The 22207-nt window shown below is 43.8% G+C and overlaps 1 protein-coding gene across 1 annotated transcript in view; it reads left to right on the forward strand.

The window, feature by feature from the left end:
• The first annotated feature begins 18486 nt into the window (after positions 1–18486).
• Positions 18487–22207, forward strand: part of RRAS2 (RAS related 2) — a 44399-nt gene continuing 40678 nt past the window's right edge. The window contains exon 1 of the mRNA XM_062630940.1: positions 18487–18938. Coding sequence (XP_062486924.1) covers positions 18834–18938 — 105 coding nt within the window. The 5' untranslated portion in view covers positions 18487–18833. The remainder of the gene's footprint in view (positions 18939–22207) is intronic.

Here is a 22207-nt window from a genome sequence, read left to right on the forward strand (position 1 = left end):
TTCTCATCTTAGACACACTTATGATCTCAAAAACCTTACATGAACTTTAATTCTGTCTCCAAAGTGCTTAAACAAAATTTTGGTTTTAGGATGTTGCAGCTGAAGAAATGACATGATGGCAAAGATGCAGGGTTTCAGCAAGAACAGGTGCTTAGGAAGGCTCTCAGGAAAGAAAGGAAGAAATGGAAGTGAGGCATTGTCAGTCACTGGAGCTGGGGAACATGAACACAAAGGCAGGAGGCTAGCAAAGGAATTCCTTGAAAGAAGTGGACTTCAAGACTGTGAAGGGGAAGATGACTTGCTATTAGAGCTCTACTGTGGCCAGCCTAGGGCAAAGTAGGGAAGAGCTGAGAGGGGTTTAGGAGGCCATGGAGGGAGGTTAGCAATAATCCATTTGGGTGATGATTGAGCTTTCACAGTGGGGGATGTCTCTGGTGAGATTTTAACTGAAGAAATGAGCGCTAGTGAAACAGTGCACCGGATGCTGTGACTCTTGACTGTGCAGAGAATAATGAGTGGCAAGGAAGACAGGAATGAGAAGTAGGTGGAAAGATAAATAGAATCTATTTACTAGAGATTTGTGACAGGGTGGGCATAAGCTGCTTTTTATTGAATAAATTACTGTCACTGCAAATACTGTGTAAGTGAATCCATTCTTTATCCCTAATGTGTATATTAGCTAAGTCATGGGTGTCTGTTCCAGGATTTTAAGTGGAAGTGAAGGGCTACTGCAAACCAGACTGCAGCTCTGCTTTCACATTTGTTCAGTGTTGTCATATGTACTGTGGGCTTATCCTTTCCTTTTCTCATTCTACTGGTCTCTGTTTCAGCTGCTGCTAGGGGTGAGGAGGGGTATTATTTGTGTTGTTGATGTTAGTTACACGTGTTATTTAAGTAAGGGCAAAGTCCAAGTTCACTAGTACCTAGTGCAAGCTACCTTCTGGGCAGGTGCTGTCTAGAGCTGAAAGACTCAGGAGGCTTTGCCCTTTAAGGATGTATGGATAGAATCTCAGTATGTGTGCTTCATTACTGCTAGGTTTGGCCTTTAAAAATGTTAATTATGTACAGATATTGGTTGCTGGCTCACAGAATAGCTCCTGTCTTGGGTACCTATACTTATTGGTATTATTTTATAATTATTAGTGAAATAAGTCCAAACGTTTCGTTGCAGTGTGAATATCGCTTCTAAAAGCTGGAACCCAACCTCTATGTCAATGAAAAAAGGAAGGTCCTGGGAACTTTCTAGCAGTGCAGGTTCCATTTTCATGACTAACACGAGTGACACCATCTTGCTTCAAAGAAATCTTTTGTATGTGACCTGTGGCTTGCCCTACTGAAGTGCAGTGGAAGGCTATCTCAGTGCAAAGGTAAAAGGGAATTTATCAAGTTTATTGGTTATGGAGAACTAATACACTTTGTGTGAACTTACAGATTACTTTCAGGTAAACACTAAGACACTTAAATAGATTTATTTACTATTTCTTCCCCTCTGTATCACTATCCCCTCCACAGTGACTGCAGGAGCCCTTTTTTGTCATAACTTGTAACTCACAATTCTTACTAACTCTTCAGTAAAATCCTTACCAGTTTCAGTCAGTATTGCATTGATCTGTAACAGGGGATATACTCTCAGGGTGAATTGCTGAAGTACTTTGCTTACCTCACTGTGTTTTCCAGCTTCCTCATTCCTTGTACTTGCCATGGATACTCTGAGCTCAGGAGCCCAGTATTGAGGTCAAATCAAACTAATCTTTATCTCAACATAGTGTATTACTAAGTGGTACAAATACATGTTTATCTTTCAGCAGGGAAAAATCTGGGAAACTGTAGCCCATTACTCTGATTTGTTTTCTACAACTGGCTTTGTAGTTCTGTGTATTTTTCTTTTAACATGGCAATTGCATGGATAGGAAATCCAATAGCCTGTTAGTAGTCACACACGTGCACTTGAGTATTTCTCTAAAAAGCATTTCAGTGCCCTGGATGTGTATCCAGTGTTTTAAGGAAGCAGTTGTCTAACTAGGGATTCATTGTCTTCATTTTCACTGTTGAGAAACCAGACAACTGATGTATGAAAGACAAGCGCATGCTGAATGCATTGGGTTTTACAAAGGCTTTATGAACTTATTATGAACCTATTTTAAAATACTGTGTCTCTAATAAGTAAGTGCTGAGTTGAAAGTACTAATATAAGAATTTACTTCAGACATTTCTAAGGGAAAAAATAGCATTGAAGAAATGAGTAAGTTATACATGTGAGTAAGGCGTGTAGTAGGCACACAAGGACTTCTCAGTGCTGTCTGTAGATGTTCTCATGAGAGTTCTGGGACATAAGAACATCCTTATTGATGTTCTTATAGCTTATGATTAAAAAGGGAGAAAGTAGAAATCTGTCTGATTCAGATTCCCTGTAGTGTGGTCACTATCTCCCCCGGACTTTCCTCCTCAAAATCCAGCCTTCTCAGGAAGAGAACTTTCTAGCAGTGTTCTTACCATTTGCCACAGGCCATTGTTGTTCTATGTTGAACATGTGCTGAAGGACATGGGAGAGCATGGCTGTGACTGGCAGTGTGCAGTGTTGGCTTAGCTGCCTGGAGAGTGTGCAGTCTGCTGTATTTCTCCCAGCACTGGGGGGTCTTGTTAGTCATTCAGTGAGGGTAAACTGCATTTAATTAAGTCCACCCTGGTATTTCAAGGATGAGAGCTCAAATCAAACTCATTCTTACAGAAAAAAATAAAGGATCTGTTGAAACAATTAAACTAAGCAATGCCATGTTATTTTGGCAGTGATCTGAATCATGACACACCTTCCCCCATTTGTGTGGGAGAGATCTCAAGTGGAATGCAAGATTAATTATTTGGTGATGGTTGTTTTTTTTTTTCACCGGAGATTACCTCTTTGCACAGCTATGAGCTGCTGTTGGTAGTTCCTGTCCATTTCCCAAATAAAAGCATGACCCTTTATCACAGAACCAAGTCAGAGCCAGCTATCAACTTCAGCTTCATCTGCTGCAGTAACTAGGGCTTGTTTCTATAGATGCTGCAGTTTAAGCTGCTGTTCCGAATTCTTCTGACCTACATGAACACATGAATTGCTTTGTTTGCTCAGAAACCAATTTGATTTCAGGAGGGCTCTGTGTAGTCACTGCAGCCTGTCATGATGTTATCAGCTGAAAGATGAGAGCCACAGATCATAATTCTCACTGCTAAGGAGTGTCAAAAATACACAGCAGGAGCCCATATGTTATGTGTACATTACTTAGACCTGCCTGTTACCCCTAGGGCAGATTTTTTTATGTATTGAAACACAAAAATAACACAATCATGTTTCTTGTGGATGTAATAACTATAACTATATCAAATCCATTCCCAAATGGTGAGAAAGATGGCCTTTGTGCTGTGCCTCTTCCTATTCAATCCAGACTGACGTGAAAGAAAAGTGGTAAGGATATACACTGTTCAGATATACACTGCATTAAAAGGTCATCAAAGAGCAAACTGAAGTTTTGTCTACATTAGACATTGGTTTATTCTGTTTCTTTTTGGAAAAAAAAAGCTTATTCCTCACTCCCCACCCCGGAAAGCCTTAACAATTCACTGCTTGATTATCTAGAATGGTTCTCCAATAGTAAGACAAGTGCCAAAAAGCCTGTAGGGCACAGATGAATGACATGTTTGGTTTTATGACTTCCTACAATGAAATATGAAAAAACTTTTCTGAGATCAGGAATTACAAAAACTTTGGTCAAACATGTAGTGTGAAATCTTGCTTTCAACAAACTGTGGAGCATTTTTGGCAAATATGGAGGCATGGCATGATGAAAGTATTTGGAAACCAAAGCCTTTTTATCAATTTGGGTATAAGTGTAAAAAGCTTAATGCTAGTGCTAACATCAAGCTCTAGCATTTCAGTAATATCAGGTAAATCCAAACAAAATGAACAGACCCAACCTTCTGGCTGCGTCATCTAATATCTTCTGGTGGTGTGATTCTTTTGTCCCGTTTGAAGAGCAAGCTGGGCTTGCTTCCTCCTGCCTTGGTCACAGTGCTCTTTTGGAGGAGGCTCCTCAGCCACAGCCAGCCAATGATCCTTAATGCTGTGGCTGAAGCCACAGACTTGCCTGTTCCCATTCCCCTTGGGGATGGTTAATCCTCCTGCAATACCTGGTTTGACTGTGCTTGTGATCTGATCTGTTGCCAAGCTGTAATCAGGAACGTGCTTGTTCTGTCTTATCTCAGGGCTGTATTACTGTCTTGTCTTTGGTTTGCAATTTCCTTGCAGCAGCAGTTACGTTTGTGGTTTGTGCAATGCTGGCCATCAGCTGCAAATATATATGCAGTTTGGCTTGGGGTGCTGCTGTGGCTCTGGAGCTAATGTCCTCAGTTGCCTTCATGTGCTGCCTGGTGTTTTGAACCACAGAACAGCTTTGGTGCATGCAGACTGTACCCTTCCTAGAGGAAACCAAACCACTTTCAGGTGGGTACTTACTGTGTGCCCACTCCTAAGGTGTTCAAGGCAGCAAGTGGGCTACACCATCACAAAGCCTTACAGTGTGGGCTGAAGTTCTTTGGGAGATCCTGTGATACTCTGAGTTGCTTTTCAGTAGGTACAAATGCCCAAAACATGTCTGGCCCTGCTGTTAGCCCTCTAACTTTTGCAGCTCACTTCTTCATCTTCCCTGAGACTTCTCACGCCTAAGCTTTTCCCTGCTTTGCTTGCTGTACCTTCTGTTGCTGTTCTCCCTTACTGAAACACCTATCCCTTTCCTGTCTCCCTCTCCCTCTTTTTTACCGCTGTTGGACTTTTTCTTTTGTTTGGTAACATCAATCCTTCTCTTCTTCCAGGAAAGCCAGTGCAGAGCAACCTAACCAAGCTTAGAGGAAACAGCACTGCAGGACTATCAGGCAGTTGCCAGCTGGTAATGAGAGCAAGTTAAAGGTGTCCTTAAAGACCTGAGGAAAGAACCATGCGGAGTGGTGACTTGGTAGCTATTCTCCATATTACGATATGGTATAGACACCTTGAACCCATCTTCCAGTGAGAATACACCAATAAATCAGACTCCTTTGGATATCCATGCTCTGGACAGACCATGCAGAAGAGTCACAAGGAGAAGGTATCCTTTAGATCCTGTTTACAGACACCACAGATTCGCCTAGAAAAGGCAAATCTATGAAATCTCTTCAGCCCACTCCTAGCCCCAGCCTGCATCAGCTATCCTCTGTGCCAGTACTTCTCATTCCAGCCTGAGTAAGTGAACTGCTTTTCTACAGATTTCTGTTTTTGAGCACTCCTTTGGGGGGTACAAGTTGCAGGTTCTGCCAGGATAGTTTCTGGCTCCCTCTACAGCCATTGAGATGCTCCCAAGAAGTGCTAGGTAGACCAGTCAATGGAGTATGAAGAAGAGGAACGTCTGCTGTGTCCCCGTCTCTTCAGAGACCTCTTTCGGTGTAGGCTGAAAGGACAAAAAATGGCAGCAGGCTCAACACCACATGGTGACCACTGGGACATCTCCTTTCCACAAAACAGAAATTCTTAATAACAACCAGTGTGCAAGTGGCGTATTGTGATGTTCAAAAGGCACGTCCTCTCTGTGAGCAGAGCAGCTGGCCAAAAGCCCAGGTAAATGGTGAAATAGCCAGTTTCTTTAGAGATAAAAAAGGTTTCCTTGGTGAAAGGCTACTTGTTATGTCCTGCAGGATCAGGACAAATGCAGCTGGGTTCACCCTCTGCCTTTCTAGCCCTTATCAAGTCTTACTCCCCCATCTGAGTTGCTTACACAACCTAACCCCCCCTGCCACTCTCTCCCCTGCCTCCAAGAAGATGACAGCAAGCAAATCTCTCCTCACCCTCCCCCTTTCCTGAACTGCATGGCACAGGCACTTGTCAGACGCATTTTTCTTCAGCAAAACACATAGTTCTCAGCCTGTGATGTTTCCTGAGGACTGTGGAGGCAGGCAGCAGTCACAGCCACATGCCAGAATGCTCTAAAGATCAAAAAAGGCAGAGGGCCAGGACAGGCATAGTCAGAGTAACCATGCTTGGTCAGGAGTATGGGTTGAGGTTCCCTGGGGAGTAAGTGGGGTAACGCAGCAAGCCCAAACCCCTCCTCTAGGAAAAAGTATGAGATAGAAAATTAGTGTATAGTTAATTGGACTCAACCCAGACCTGCTCAGTTCACCCCCTTAATGAAGACATGGTCAGACATAGGGGGTCATCTGGCTTCCTCAGCTACTCACAGACTGCAGAAAATAGGCATAAAGCTGCTGAGGAAACTAGTTCTTGTTCTCTTGGTCCAGATGGAAAGCCTCAGCCAATTCCTTACAGAAGCTGTGTAGGACACAGCAGTCATCAGGACTACACTGATTTATGCAGCTTGTGCAGTTTGCACATTTGTGTCTAGTCTGTCAATCAGGACTTGACATATTGTGGTCAAAGAAAAAAAGCACATTGCACTTACTCAGCATTTCACAGCATGTGGTTAAACTAGCCCTGCTCCCCGCTGTTGTGTGGGTATGGCTTCAGCACCCAACAGCACAGAGGGGTTTCAGCCTCTTTAAGCTGTGAATGATCTGGCAGTCAGGTGAAGTTCCCGACGACTGGAAAAAGGGAAATATAACCCCCATGTTCAAGAAGGGGAAAATGGATGACCCAGGGAATTACAGACCAGTCTCACCTCTGTGCCTTGGAGCAGATTCTCCTGGATGGCATGCTAAGGCACATGAAAATCAACAAGGTGCTTGGTGACAGCCAGCATGGCTTCACTAAGGGGAAATCCTGCCTGACCAATTTGGTGGCCTTCTATGATGGGGCTACAGAACTGATGGACAGGGGTAGAGCAGTTGATGTCATCTACCTGGACTTGTGCAAAGCATTTGACACTGTCCCACACGACATCCTTGTCTCTAAATTGAAGAGACATCAATTTGATGGATGGACCACTCTGTGGATAAAGAACTGGCTGGACGGCTGCACACAAAGAGTTGTTGTCAATGGCTCAATGTCTGGCTGGAGACCAGTAACGAGTGGTGTCCCTCAGGGATTGGTGTTGGGACTGGTCTTGTTTAGCATCTTTGCTGGTGACATGGACAGTGGGATTGAGTGCACCCTCAGCAAGTTTGCTGATGACACCAAGCTGTGTGGTTTGGTTGATACGCTGGAGGGAAGGAATGCCATCCAGAGGGACCTTGAGACGCTTGTGAGGTGGGCTGATGCCAACCTCATGAAGTTTAACCATGCCAAGTGCAAGGTCCTACACCTGGGTCGGAGCAATCCCAGGCACAGCTACAGGTTGGGAGGAGAAGAGATTCAGAGCAGCCCTGTAGAGAAGGACTTGGGGGTGTTGGTCGCTAAGAAAATGAACATGAAGCGGCAGTGTGCGCTCACAGCCCAAAAAGCCAACCGTATCCTGGGCTGCATCAAAAGGAGTGTGACCAGCAGGTCAAAGGAGGTGATCCTGCCCCTCTACTCTGCTCTTGTGAGACCTCACTTGGAGTATTGTGTGCAGTTCTGGTGTCCTCAACATAAAAAGGACATGGAACTGTTGGAACAAGTCCAGAGAAGGGCCACGAGGATGATCAGGGGACTGGAGCACCTCCCGTATGAAGACGGGCTGAGGAAGTTGGGGCTGTTCAGCCTGGAGAAGAGAAGGCTGCGTGGAGACCTCATAGCAGCCTTCCAGTATCTGAAGGGGGCCTATAAGGATGCTGGAGAGGGACTCTTCATTAGGGACTGTAGTGATAGGACAAGGGGTAACAGGTTCAAACTTAAACAGGGGAAGTTTAAACTGGATATAAGGAGGAAGTTCTTTACTGTGAGGCCAGTGAGGCACTGGAATATTTTGCCAAGGGAGGTTGTGAATGCTCCATCCCTGGTGGTGTTCAAGACGAGGTTGGATGAAGCCTTGGGTGATATGGTTTAGTGTGAGGTGTCCCTGCCCATGGCAGGGGGGTTGGAACTAGATGATCTTAAGGTCCTTTCCAACTCTAACCATTCTATGATTGTATGATTCTATGATTCTAATGCCCTGGACTTGATGCAAGGAAACTGCAGGTCACTTTCTGCATAGCTCTCCGCCGATGTGATAATGTGAGAAAAAGCTTCCTGGTTTCCTGCACAAGCTGTGCCATGGCCAGAGAAGATGAGCTGAGCTCAGGGTCAGGTATCTTGCGAACGTTAATGTTATGTAGCATTTGTCTCTGCTGATCTTCGTTTTCACCATTTTCCTTTCAGTTCTTCTACTTTTCGAAACAATCTGGTTAAAATCAGGCCCTCGCCTTGCCAATGCTTTTGCAAAAAATTTGTGCACAAATTCTACATGGGGAATCAAGTAATGATGGGTAAGAGTCTGCTGGAATATTAGTGATTAGCAATCATTTACTACAAGGTCATATAGGAAAGTGCCATTTTAAGCACAAGAGTGAACTCAGTGAGTGGTGAATGCCAACATTTCAGTGGGCCTGCAGTGTAAGCTCCTCAACATGACTGTTTATTCTATGTAACTAATAGAAGGATATATTTAGATTTAATGGCAGGTTAAATTATTATTATAATTTATTCCATTATTATTTTTATATTATTATATATTTTATATTGTACAACTTTTGCTTTAATCGAGGATTTGATAGTGAGCCAAAGCATCTTGAAAATTTTGCTTTATTGTGTTACAGACTTATGAAATGGGAGTCGGAGTTGGTAGTAGCAGAAAATACTAGAGATGTGTTTGTGCTGTTTTTCTGAAGGAAATCATTTAGCAGGTAGAACATTCGTCTTGCACGATGCTCATCAGAGGAGACAGAATTTGAAAAAATTGTACCTTGAAAAAATAGCGTCTGATTACATACAACATGTTCTGCCAGATATTCTGAGACAGCACCAGAAGGCACCACAATTCAAGTGGCAACAACATGTCATGGAAATATCTGAAAAGCCTCCTTTTCAGTAAAATCTCTGTTTATCATGCACTTGTTAGCAAGGGGAGCTGTTTGTTTTTACCTTCATTTCCCCATTCTTCAGTTGGTAGGTAAATTTTCACTTTTCAGACAGGTTCATATATTCAGTGATTTGAGAGCACAGAGAAAAGAATATAATTTCTTCTTTTTAAAACAAATTACAGATATATAAATATATAACATTTAATTAATTTCTGCAGCAGATATATTGATCTCCTTGATTCTTATTGATTCAGTTCCTTGTTTTCATGTGTATGGGAAAATGATGATCTATTTCGACAGCTTCCTCACCTGTGTTGTTACTGGTGATGAATTAGTAGGCTGATTTCAGGGGAGATACAGAGTGTCTGGAGAAGGAGTAAGTAAAGGGCTTACATATCTTGTTTGTTACCCAGTATGGCTCATTTGACTGGTGTAGGCTTTTTGCATATCCTCAGGCATATTCCTTATCATGTTCATGCTTGAATGCCCTGTCTGCAAATGGGATAATAATATTTCTTCTGTCTATTTAGACAGTAATTTGCATGGGACAGAAACTGAGTCATGACATGTTGGTACAGAATCCACTGGTGTGATCTACTAATACCGTTTCTTTAAATTGGTAGTAAAAACCAACTTGTACAAATAGGAAAAAATACTTGTTAATTCCTCAGCTGAAATCTTGATGCAAACTAATTTCACATACTTGAGAATGTGTATTTCTTCTTGGGAATAGGCCCCACTGGTCAAAATATGATGGATTTGGCAAAGGCTGCTGATATCACTTTTGAACCTAAAGTTCAAGTGCCTTTGGTGCTAAATAGAAGGTATTCTGAATAACAGGATATTCTGCTATATGTGTGAGGTGGCTTCCTGGAGGTATGTGGGTTGAGGCAGGAGGAAAATGAGAGGAGGAGAAATTACTGAAACTCTGAAACAGCCCATTCTCTCACCTGCAGCAATTCTTCCACTCCGATTTCCCTATACCTAAACCATGGCAAGCAGAAGACAACAATTTCACCTGGGCAATGTATGTTGGTTGAGTTTTGGAGAAAACACTTTTCTAGGACTTTAAGCTGGCATTTAGCAGTACCTCAGAATACCCCTGCCCTGAGAAGGGGCTCCTTGGCCTGTCGATGATAGCAAGAGGGTGGAAAGGGAGCTGACTTCATTGTTCGTGTGTTGAGACTGCTAGGCTGCAGGCCTTAGAGGAACCTGAGGACAAGACCAGCAGAGGAGATTGGTAGAGAGAGAGTTTGCCAACAAGGAGTTGCCCTCGGAGTTGCCCTCAGAAGAAAAAATGGGAAGAATGGTAGACAGGAGAAAAAACCTGCATCTTACAGGATTTTTACACTGGCATCTTAATTCTCATGACCAAAGCAAATGAACTGCTGAACCTTCTCCTGTTCACCCACAGCTAACCCTTAAGTGATGAAATGACAGTGCTGAGGCAAATTGTTGCAGGCTGAGAAATGAGAGTTCTACTAAGTAACAGCAGTGATTTCAGCAAGCTGTGACATTTGAAAACAGACTAGCCTGTTATTTACAAGCAGTAGAGATGCCCTGTTACGTTTAATAGGCAACTGTGGTCAGTACCTAAGAGTCAACAAAAATAGTAAGGGAAGCTTCAGCTGTTGGAGCATCTTGGAAGAATGAAGAAATGTGGCACTTTGGTGATAAGATGCATGAAAAAGAGAGTGGGACAGGAAAAATATCTCCTTAAAAGAAAATCATGTCCCCAGGCAGCTTTTAGCCAGAAAAAGAATAACATTTATGTATCTCTGAAACTCTATAGAGGCAGGACCTTGCTGTACAAACTTCTTTGCTAACAACAGTATTGTTTTAAGACACCACATTGGTGAAGAATCCTTACTGCCCTATTTTTAGCACTGGAAATTTAAAAGATGATGTGAGTGTTTTTGAAGGACAGCTCTTCCAGCTGGATGCTGATCTTGCATTAGATGGATTTTCAGTCATTTTAGTCACCAGCAAGAGATCAGAATGTGACATGAAGAACCAAACATTGGACAGCTGACAGAGAGAATTTTTCATACCACCAGACAGTTCTGATGGTTCAAGGAGGAATGTCTGACACTCCATATCAATGAAGAGTAAACCTTTCACTATCCTGAGGGTGTACCTGTATTGCACAGGTAAGTGCACACTGTAGAGGAAGGGTGGGTAAACTAGTCTAGGCACAAAAAGTGTGGTTCTATGTATAAGTGTGCTTGTTGAAATAGACTTCCAGTGTCTCTATCCTATACTGCAATCTCAGTTGATTAAACCACACTGAAGTACTGAATCTTTCAAATCTCATCGTTTCATAGCCTCAGACATCTGGTAAATTCCATCTGTGCTTATGGAACTATGCTATTTCAAGGTCATGCATTTCAGTAAATGATTCCTAGTGCATTTTGCTCCTGTGTGGATTTACAGTTCTCAGAATTAACTAGACGGCACTCTGCATCCGGCTGCAGTACAGAAATACTGGGAGAATGAATTCTAGAAAAAAATGCATATGAAAATTAATCCATGGGAATGGGTCATGAAGGGTAAAAGTAAAGAGAAATGAATCTGCAAGTGAGTGGCCTTACAAAAAGCACGTTTACAGGAAATAACAGAGTTGGCAGTTTGCTAAAGAAATGGTATGAAGCACAAGCACGCACCACCTGAGTGCAAAAGGAGGGCAGGAGTTTTAGTAAGACCAGAGTGCCTCATTCATTAGCTCTCATTTGATCTCAGTGTAAGAAGGAAACATGCAGAAAATAAAATGTAGGTCATCATACTAAGGAGTTATACTAAAGTGGTGGTACAAGCCTTTATCATGGAAATTACACTGTAAGTTAGCAAATAAAATAAAATGCAAGGAAGGGTATTTCTGAAAGTATGTAAGTAAGAAGAGGGAGTTCAAGTTCAGGTGTTGTATAACCAAGAAGCCAAGGAAAGCACCAGGGAAGGGAAAGGAACGGCTTGTTTGGTTTATTTTTTTCTTTTTTTTTTTTTTTTAATATACTTAACTGCAATCAAAGAAGTAACAATTTTTTGCCTACACACAGAACAGTGCATTTGTTTTTGCTGAATTACATTCTCTCTTTTTAGTACTTTTCTTTAATTCTTGTGGTCATTTGGAAGTCGTGTTTTCTCCCCCACCGTCCAGCCTCAGAAAATGTAGGACATATGCTTTTTTGTTCCATCATCTGGGTTATTACTGAAATATTCAATAATACTAGATCAGATCGGGTCTTCTGCATAGATAGTTTTGTGGTACTATACTCGGTTTCATCAATGAACCTCTGAGTCCAGTGTTGCCACCTGCCCTGCTCCAGCTTCAGTGCTGCCATCTGACATGACACAGGGAACTAGCCTGTTTTTAGGCACATCATGAAAGACAGTTTGACAATCTGTGCTAAAATCAAGATATAGAATGCATACCTGTTCCTCCTACTCAGGTGCCTCTTAACGGATCATAGGAGAAAAAAATTTTGATTTGATACAATTTGTTCTTGGAGAAGAACGTATTAGGTGGTCAGTTACCTCTGTTTTCTTCCAGCTCTTTACAAACACTTTAATTATTTAGTACCTTTTACAGAAACTGAAATTAGAGTGATAGATCCATTCACTACTCTTCTTTTTCTCCCTTTTAATTTATTTATCCTCTTCAGTCTTCTGGACTTCTCATCTGCCTTCTGTAAAATGCTGAGGGTAATCACCAATGCCTCTAAGATTGCTCACCATGTACATTATAAGAAATGTTGTCAGGTACAGCTGATTTAGTCCAACCTACCTAAGTAATTTCTTGCCCTTTCTTTCTATTCAAGCCTAGCTATCACAATTAAGTGAACGTAGAAGAGCAGTACTGGTGTGGGAACTTTATGAGAGTACTAGAAATAGGCTTTGACATTGCAGCTCTCTCTGCTGCACTGTCTTCCCAACACCAGGAAAGCAATAGAAGCCAACTATTATGTGCCCACAAACCCTCAGGTTTTTCACAAGGAAAAAATTTATTTGTGCAGGTGGCAAAAGCTAACTACCTCTTTCCATTTCGAGGCAGCGGGATCATGCATGACTGAGAGGTGGGTGAAAATCTGGCTGTTCCCAACCTTGAGATTCAGAGGCTCTTTTGGATACCCAGGTATTTCCTACACAAGAGCTATCTGTTATCTTGCCTTTCTCTCATTGCTCTGTGGAAACATCATCAATGTAAGAAAGCAAATAGTTTTGTGAGTGTTAGGAGAAAATTGGAAGTTTCTTATATCCTGTACAAGAGGAAAAGAAACCAATAGTGTTTAGTCTTTTGGTAGTGAAAAATCAAAACCTCAGTTTCTGTGTCTTGTGTGGGGCAGAGGCTCTGGTCATACTGTGGTCCATGAAGTGGTTGTGTGCATTGATTAAGGTAACTCGTTTTCTGGCCAAGGAAATCCAGCTGTGGTTTGTGGGATTACCTTTCACAGCACTGCTGTTTCATTCCTGTCTGTGGTCCCCCACATTGTGGAGGTGGTGGGCTCAGTGATCAGTGCTGATCACCATCAGGCTGGAGGGGTCTCTCACACAGCTTGACATGAGAGAGGGGCAGCTCGCTGGGGCATAAATGAGAGCCTGGCAGATTGTAAATTCCCGCAGGCTGCCTTCCTGGAGGCACCATGTGCTGCCATTGGGCATGCACACCGAGACAAGCATAGGGACAGAAAGTTGCAGGTGTTAGCTCTCAGCCCTAAACTCACTACTGACAGGCTGATGGCAGCAAGTCAGGAGCTGCAGGGCTTTCTCATTAACTGCCTGCTCCTGAGAGATAGTGCTCAATGTGCCCCCTGCATTGAGAAATTGTGAGTGTAGTTATCCACCAAGCAACAAGCACCATAACACAAGCTCCTCTGGGGTGCTGGAGCTCCCCGAGTCAGCTGCATCTGGCCTTGTCCTATCCCTCTGGCCCAGAGATAGGTCATAGAAGATGCCATGAAGACCCCTGGTCTCAGGTAGCTCCCCCCAGGGAGCATGAACAGCAACTGAAGGCATGTGTAGGACTCACCAGTCTCTGGGAATGCTCTGTTGTGATCCTATACTGTGAGGAAGGTGGAACACTGGTGACCAGAGTAGACAAAGAGATTTGTAGTGTAAGGGATTGAAGGCAACACACTTTATGGTGCACCATGGCCACCCTCACAGTAAAGAGCTTCTTCATATCTAACCTGAACTTTCCCTGTTTAAGTCTGAACTCATTACCCCTTGTCCTATGGTAACAATTAATAAAAATTGACAAGCTCATCTTACAAACTACAGCACAAAAAAGGGGCACATAGTATTTTTCCTTTATAGATTAATTTCAAGCCTCAGAGAAAATGATGCATGTTGAAGTGTTTACTGTAGGCTGTTTTACTGGAATAGGTAGATACAAAAATAGATGAACATTTATAAAAACTTGTAGCTATTTGGCTGAAAATAGTTTTACTTCTTACTCAGACAGAAACTGACAAGTGTGTCTGAAGAGAAATGGCTCATCTTTTCTAGTTTCTGGGTGCTCATTATAAGTGTAAGAATAGCTCACATTTTTTTTAATACATAGAACCAATTATTGCCCATTTTATTCTGAATGTGGTCTTACATTCCTATCCCACAGAAAATCTGATTGTTTATAACATTTCTCTCAAGCTTCTTGTTTAGTGGCTTTGAGAAAGCTGTTTTCCTCCCATGTTCTTACGGTCAGTGGTAGAGCCCTTGGTGGGAATTGCAGCACATGGACCTCCTTAGATGCCAATATCCACACAGCACAGGGGTGATGTTTAAGGCCTGTTCTAGCAAGGTAAATAAACAACTGCAACCATGAGGCACACTTATAAACCTAAATTAGTAGAATAATTCAGTGTTAGTTACCTACTGTGCTGACTCATGTCCAAAGATTTTTGTAACTTCTTTCTGTGATAAAGCTGTGAACAAGTTTTCTTTTAATTAAGCTATTATGTTCTCACACAGTGCTTTTTAGCTTTCAGTATGTCACTTACTGCATACACATCCTCTAACATTCCAAACCTATATCTTTGCCAGGCTGCCAATGTAAAATAAGAGCTATGGATCTTTCCCCCAAGCACTTCCTGAAATCTTTTTTTCCCCTGTCATTATATAAAGCGCTATGGTGCTCTTTCTTTTAAGCTTGCCATCTGGATGTCATTCTTGATTTTGTCTCTTTTTAAATATGCATATTCAGGCTAGACCTGAAATGACACAGCTTCTTTCTATGTAATGGTTCTAAAAGCTGTACTTTCTTTCCCAGCCGCTTCATCAAAACTTTGTCATGTCTTCGTCATCTCAAGTCTTGGTATTTCAAGTTCTTCCTCTTTGTTATGAAACACTGCATTTTCTGCATCTCTAGGGATATGCAAACTGGTGCTGCAAGATTTATTTTCCAGACTGCATAGATCATACACCCCCCCTTTTGAATCATCATCCCCTGCTACCTTCTGTCAGTCATAGGTTTCTTGTCTTCACCTTCTGGGTCCCCCAGCACTCAGCCTTTCCCAGGTTAGCTGATCTTGAAATGAGAAATGAAACCTCCACTGTGTTGTACCCTCATCTCTAGGTCTTTATTCATGTATGTCCCTTGTCTCCTGAAACCAGGGCTCATAGCAAGGGCTACTCCTGCAGGAAGACAAAGTGCTGGGGTCTCTGACAGAGTTTAGGATGCAGGGAGTAGAGACTGGCACTTCTAGGGCTCGTTCTGCCCTAGCTGCCCTTGAACACTCCTCTGGAGGGTCCAGCTTCAGTATATTGACAGCAAGAGGAGCACAAGACGACTGTTTCCATGTATAAAATTACTATTAGGCATAGAGGTTGGAACACCCAAGCTTTTATACAATAAAATCTTTGGTACTTGAAACTTTTTCCCTCTACCTATGTTTATACAGCAAAGAGAAAACAGTTCTTAATGGGATTTTGGATACGGTTATAAAACTACAAAGAAACCCCCACAGAAAACCCAACCAATGAACCAACCAAAAAAGCTGTTCATTAATTGCTGTCCATGTCTTGCTTTTCTGTGATCACTACCTTGTGCTTTGCAATAATATCACTCTATTTATAAAACTGGATTTCATTACCAAAAATAACAAATGTAAAGAGTTTATTGGTAACAGGTTTTTGCAGCAGAGTCTTTTTTAACGTAATGGATGATCACATTGTTTTTTAATCCTTTAACGTATCTGTCAGTGTTGTTTAAAACCCAAGATTTTCTTGTAGAATTCACAAGATTGGATAGCCACATCAGCAACAATAGCTATTTGAAAGGATGTATAATGAAACTGAAACCTAAAAAAGAGAAGGGAAAATAGAAATGTTTGTTTTTTCATTTGTCTTTAAATGAAGAAAACAGATGTTGCAGTCATTTGCATAGAGATTAGTGTGTCCTTGAAACTCACTTAAGATCTGCTTTTTGTGTCAGCACCATTCCTGGCAGTGGAGTTGGCCAGTTATTGTACTAATAGCCAACTATGAGATCGTAACTGTATTTAAAAAAAAAAACATCCAATACTTGCTAAACTAGGAGTAGTTTCACTTCATCATGGTCTGTACTTTTGTTTTTAATTAAGATAGAAATTATAATTAAGAACTGGGAGAAGGCCTGTCCTGCTGGCTTAATAGTCACACAGGTTCCTGATCTGCCAGTGGCCAGTGAGTAAGCGATCCGTAGGTGGGGGCACTACCTATGGTGCAGGACGTGCGGAAAGTAACTTGTTCCTCACAGCAAACCTTCAGGCTGCCAACCTTTTAGGAACTTCCCACATCAAAACTGTGGCCCTGACCACTGTGCTTAGTAGCTGATTTATGCTCTGTGACTTTGTCTAAACTTTTGTCGCTCGGCTGCAGTTTTGTTTTCCACAGCCCCCTATGGCAGTAACTTCTGTTTGAAGAAGATACTTCATATACCACTTCTTAAAGTGGTTTCTTCATACTGTCACTGGATATCCTTTAGTTCTCCTATTTTGAGACTTTCCCTGTTCAACTTCTCTGCTGCTTAGGAATTTACAGACCTGTTATATATCTCTTTTCCAAACTGGAAAATGTTAGGCTATGTATTCTCTCCTCTGTGAGTTGTTCTTTATTTCTGATCAGCCAGGGCAATAAGGAAATGTGTGAAAAAGTGGCTTATCACTACAGGAGAATACTAAGCCAACAGGGCCTGAGTCCTGGTGTTCCACTTCAAAAATACAGTTGTGAATCCTGGTGACAAGGTATCTCCCTGTCATACAGTTAGCCCATCAAGTCACAAGGTATCAGTTTGTTTCCTGTGTCAAAACAGTCCTCCCCTCCACTGAGACAGCAGGGGTGTTGAAAGATGTTATTCATTGTGTTGGTTTTACAGTTCCGCTTTTTTAAGCAGAGAAATCCAGTGAAGGAATTGCAAAGTTCAGCATGACAAACTAGGACATGGTGGAGTTAAGATTAAGGCTACATCACTGATTTACCCCTATGTATATATATGGTATCATGTTAGCTTTTAATTAGCTCCACAGTATGTTATTTCTCTGTGGGTCTCCATTAGTCACTGAGTGAAGCAGTCAGTACTGTAGTGGAAAGGAGGCTCTTGCCTGTGGGACCCTCACTTCACTTGGTCCAGATTTGAAATGTGTGTAGAATGCAGAAGGTCTGGGTTTCTTGGGCAAATCAGAAGATTGCCTGGATTGCTGTTCCTGCCCCCCCCGCCCTGACAGTTCCAGCATTGTACAGGGCAAGTCCTTTCACTAGAGCTTTCATAACATGGATGCTACTTTTGTTTTTGTTATTTTCTGGGTAAGAGGAGTGTGTCTATGTTACAAACTTGTTGGTGTGACTACGCCATTCGGGTACATGGTAACAACTAACTGTCACTCTGTGATGGTAAAAGGCTGTATGTTATGTATATATGTGTATGTAAAATCATATGTATCCTATTTTATTGCCATATATCTCTTCAAAAGGGGAGAGGGAGAGGAGGGAAGAAGGAATTTCCTGAAAATAGGTGTACTAGCAGAAGTTGTGCTTCACTGTAGTATGTACAGTGGCCACCTTCCTGGCCTTTTGGATGTTCAGAAACATAATGGACAGTGAATTATTACTGAAATGGGCCAGTCATCACTAACATCAGTAGCCTGCCCCCCGCCGAGGTGGCAGAGATCTAAAGGACTAAAGGTGCATTTACCTCCGACTCCAACCAGTGTGCTCTGTCCAGAAACGGATGAGTAGGGGCTCTGACACCCGGCTGTGGGTGACACATGGAGGAGAGGTTGGTCTTCATCAGAACAGCCTAAATGCGTGGGAAACTCATCGCGTGCATGGTCACAAGAATTCCTGCTGAAGCGTGGGGAAGGGTTCAAGTCTCTGTGACTTTTTTACTCCCTTTCCCCTCCTGGCCCTATTAACAACGTTTTGGCTTTAAACCAAGCTGTACGCAGGGGGCAATAAGACCTCCTTCCCCACTCGTGGGTACTCAGAGAGGCTCGCTAATGGCGATGCGGCACCCGGCGGCGGGACGGGGGTAGCAGGAAAACCCAGGAGGAAATCGGTGATTCCAGCTAGCTCCGTTTGGAGAGAGTGCGGAAGAGCGGGGCTGCCCCAGCCGGCCCGTTCCAAACGCGGAGCGGCGGCGCCAAGCAGCCGGCCTCAGGCGCTTCGCCGGCGGGCCGGGCCGCGCTGCCCTTAGGGGCGGTGCGGCAAGCGCCAGGCCCCGCCTCGCGGCGGCCATTTGTAGCACGGCGCCCGGGCTGCGGGGTGGGCGGTGCTCGCTGCTCGCTGGGCTCGGCGCTGCCGCTCCGCACGGCGGGGCTGTGGCTGCTCAGCACCGGCCGGGCGAGGAGAAGAAGAGAGGAGCGGGCAGCGGGAGGAAGAGCTCGCCAGACCCGGCGGCGCTGCCGCGATCGGCCCCGCTCGACTCCCCCATGGCCGCGGGCTGCAGGGACGGCCCGGGGCAGGAGAAGTACCGGCTGGTCGTGGTGGGCGGCGGCGGCGTGGGCAAGTCGGCGCTCACCATCCAGTTCATCCAGGTGAGGGGCCACGGAGCCCTGTGGGGGGGAAGTGCTGCGCTCCGCCCGTCTCGGCTCGGCGCCGGGGCCTGGGCGCTGCCCGGCGCGCAGCGCGGGGGGGCCGGGGCCGTGGCGGCGGGCGGCAGCTCCCGGAGGCGCGGTGGGTTACCGGCGGCGGAGGGGCTCGCCGCGCTGCCGGGCGGGGAAGCGGAAAGTCAGCGGCGGGAAGGAGGTGGCGGCGTGACCTTGAGTAGCCCTGGGCCGCGGGTGGGGTGCGACGCCCCGGGGCGGTGTGAGCCCCCCGGGAAGGTTCTGGAGCCCGCCGGGAGTCTCCGCGGCGCCTCCGGGGTGGGGTGGTCGGGGCGTGGGGACTGGTGGCGCGGGCGCGGTCCGGCCCCGCGCTCCGCTCGGGAGGCGGCAGCCGCGGTAAGGAGCCGGGGTCGGGGCAGCGGTGACACTTGGCGTCCTGCTCCGAAGGAGCTGCCCCGGGCCGAGTCTGCCCCTCCTGTGCCGGCGCGGGGCGAGGAAGCTCTTGCAGCCCCACTGGGAGAGGAGCGGGGCCGAAGAGGCGGTGCCAGATCGGAGGCGGCATCGCCCAAAGCCCCCTGAGCTCCTGCGGCGGAGGCTTCAACTTCCAGACAATTGTAGCTTTCTGTTCGTTTTCAGTGAAAAACATGTCAGAATAGGTCATGTAAAGTGGGTGTATCAGCCTCATGAGGAAGAGCCCTTTTCCGCCCTTATTTTAGCCATACCCCTTCATTTTCATCTTCTGCCCTGTTGCTTTTAGCGTTTCTACTGCTGTCACTCATCTATCTCTGTGTGTTTAGGGTGGAAGAAGGAGACTGCTTGTGTTTCGCTTGCTGGTGTTGCTGATGACAGATCTGCAGATCAGGAGAGAACGACTTGTTCGTTTCTTTAATTCCACTGAGAAAAGGCCATGATACCTATCCCTAAGATTGGCTGTTTGACAGCAAGGCAAGCTTGGTTTTTAATGTTCAGAGAAATGATGTTCTCAAGTAATGTTTTGTTAGAACAGGTGATCTGATAGCAAATAGACTATTTATTGAGTTCAAATTTTCTTCGCTAATGCACGCATCCATGTGATTTTAGATGTAATAGTCTGGTGGGAATGTAACCTGCTTCATAGATGTAAATAACCACATAGCAAACAGCACTTTCAAAATCTGGATAAGTACTGGATAATTAAATGTTGAGAAGATCCAGGACATGAAAACAGCTGGTGCGTTAGGGGAATCAGTTATCTGCAAATTAGTTCGAATGATGCCTTTGGGGTGGAACAGCAATACATGTTGTACGGGTACCTTGTGTGTTGGAGGCATACATAGCTGGTCAGATACTGGCAAGATGCTGACTTCCTAGTCTGTTTGAAGGTAATGGGGCTGCAATAACTGCAGTCCCCTCACTGTGTTGATGGAATTCCTCGCTACTTGTATATGGAGATAATTACTGGGGTTGACTGAAGCCAGTTTAGAGTGCCATTCAACCAAACATGGTACTGCTGCTTTAGGTGGTATTGCCCAAGTCTTTCTGTGGACATCTAAACTGGCTGTGACAACAGTGTGTGCAGCTGTGCACGGCTTCAGTTCTGAGATGCTGCTGTCTTGGAAAATGTTGCTGAATGGATTTCTGGAGTCCCTGGTGGTGTTAGAGGCTTTTGGATAATTTTAACTTCACAAAAAGAAAAAAAAAAAAAAAAGCTGGAATTTCTATTAGAGTCATAAGGAGAAAAAAAGTGAAGTGCACACTTGATGCCTTGGTATGTCCATTTATTTTAATAGCAGTAGGGTTCTGTCGAGCACTGGGTACCTTCACTATTTGAGTGCTGGTGGAAATTGATTCTTTAAACTAAAAGCTTGAGATACAGCCCTGTGGAAATAAGAGTTTTGCCTCAAGTGCTGTGACTGACACTTGCCTTTCAGCAAATATCTGCAAAAGAGGAACCTGCATCTGCTTTGTCACATATAAGGATCTCTTCAAATTAATAGTAGAAAAAGAAATAGTTTACTTTGAAAGAGTGTTGAGGGAACAGCACTATGGTGTTAAGCTGACATGTTGAGTGTAAATTTTTCATAACAAATTATTATCAGTTTGTATTAAGTTATCTGCATCTTTTTGCCCTCTCAGCTGCTTTATCTTGAGATGAAATCTTGCCACCACAAAGGGGTGTTTAGCAGAAAGTTCAATCTTCTGAAAAATATGAGAAATAGCTGGGAAATAAAGATTTTCTGAGTAGAACCTCGGGTACCTTGAAGAGTTTTGTATTGTTTCTGTGCTTGCTGGGTGGTTATGGACAATAAGAGATGAGGCTTGGTAAATTATTTTTGTACCACAGTATTTTCCTGAGCTCTTAAAGCTGTGATGTTATCAAGTGGGTTGCAATGCCATGCAGCCACTTGTGTAGTTTCTGTATGGCAAGTACACTGCCAAGTATGCTGTTTGTCTCTTAAGGCTCCGTAGAAACTGCTCCAAAATGTTTTAAAATTGATTGCAAGCGAGTCACATGCTTCATTTTTGAAATTGCTCAGGATTAAGTGCCAAACTTGTAGTTGCCTTCACTAAAACATGGATCTTACTAGCTTGCGCCACACGACAAATTTTGATGTCAGTGAAGCATTCAAATTATCTTTTACATCTTTATTGCTTGTGTGTCACCAGCTCAGTTTTGAAGCTTAAAAAGGCAAGTTTCTTCTTACTGATACTAGCAAATATTTCCACACTTGGTCTTGCTTTCCTATAATCCTCTATTTAATTTTCAGCAAATCAGTACTAAAGTGCAGTTATTCTTGGTTTTCCTTCAGTGCTACTGATTATTTTCCAGTAAATGGGACTGTTGTGGTGATAGGATAACATGGGGGGAAGCATATGCTGTGGTTTACATTGTATCTTTGAAAGATGAAACAGGATTTATATTTGAAAATGGGAAAACCCTTCATTTCAGATGAAATAAATGAAAACATAAGATGCTGAGGATGTAAAGAAGAACCAGTTCATCTTCTTTCTTTTGCCAGTTTTCTGGGCTTTGTGCACAACGAATCCTCTACGGCCTTGTTTAGGTGTTGGTGCGGAAACGAAGAGTTTTCATTCTTACAAGAGTAATTGGCTGTGGTTGGACTCCTTATGCTAGTGCTCAGGACATAGTGCGCTCCTGTGCACACTGTTCTGTGTGAGAAAGTATTGGGAAGATTATCGTGCCTCCATCTGAGCTGAAACAACATTGTTTTTGTAAGGAGGCTGTGTGAGCAAACCCATGTCATACAATGAAAGCTCTT

The sequence above is a fragment of the Pezoporus occidentalis genome, unplaced genomic scaffold (assembly GCF_034315485.1).
Source record: "Pezoporus occidentalis ecotype Australia unplaced genomic scaffold, CSIRO_AGI_Poc_V1 ctg361, whole genome shotgun sequence".
In the NCBI taxonomy this organism is placed as follows: domain Eukaryota; kingdom Metazoa; phylum Chordata; class Aves; order Psittaciformes; family Psittacidae; genus Pezoporus; species Pezoporus occidentalis.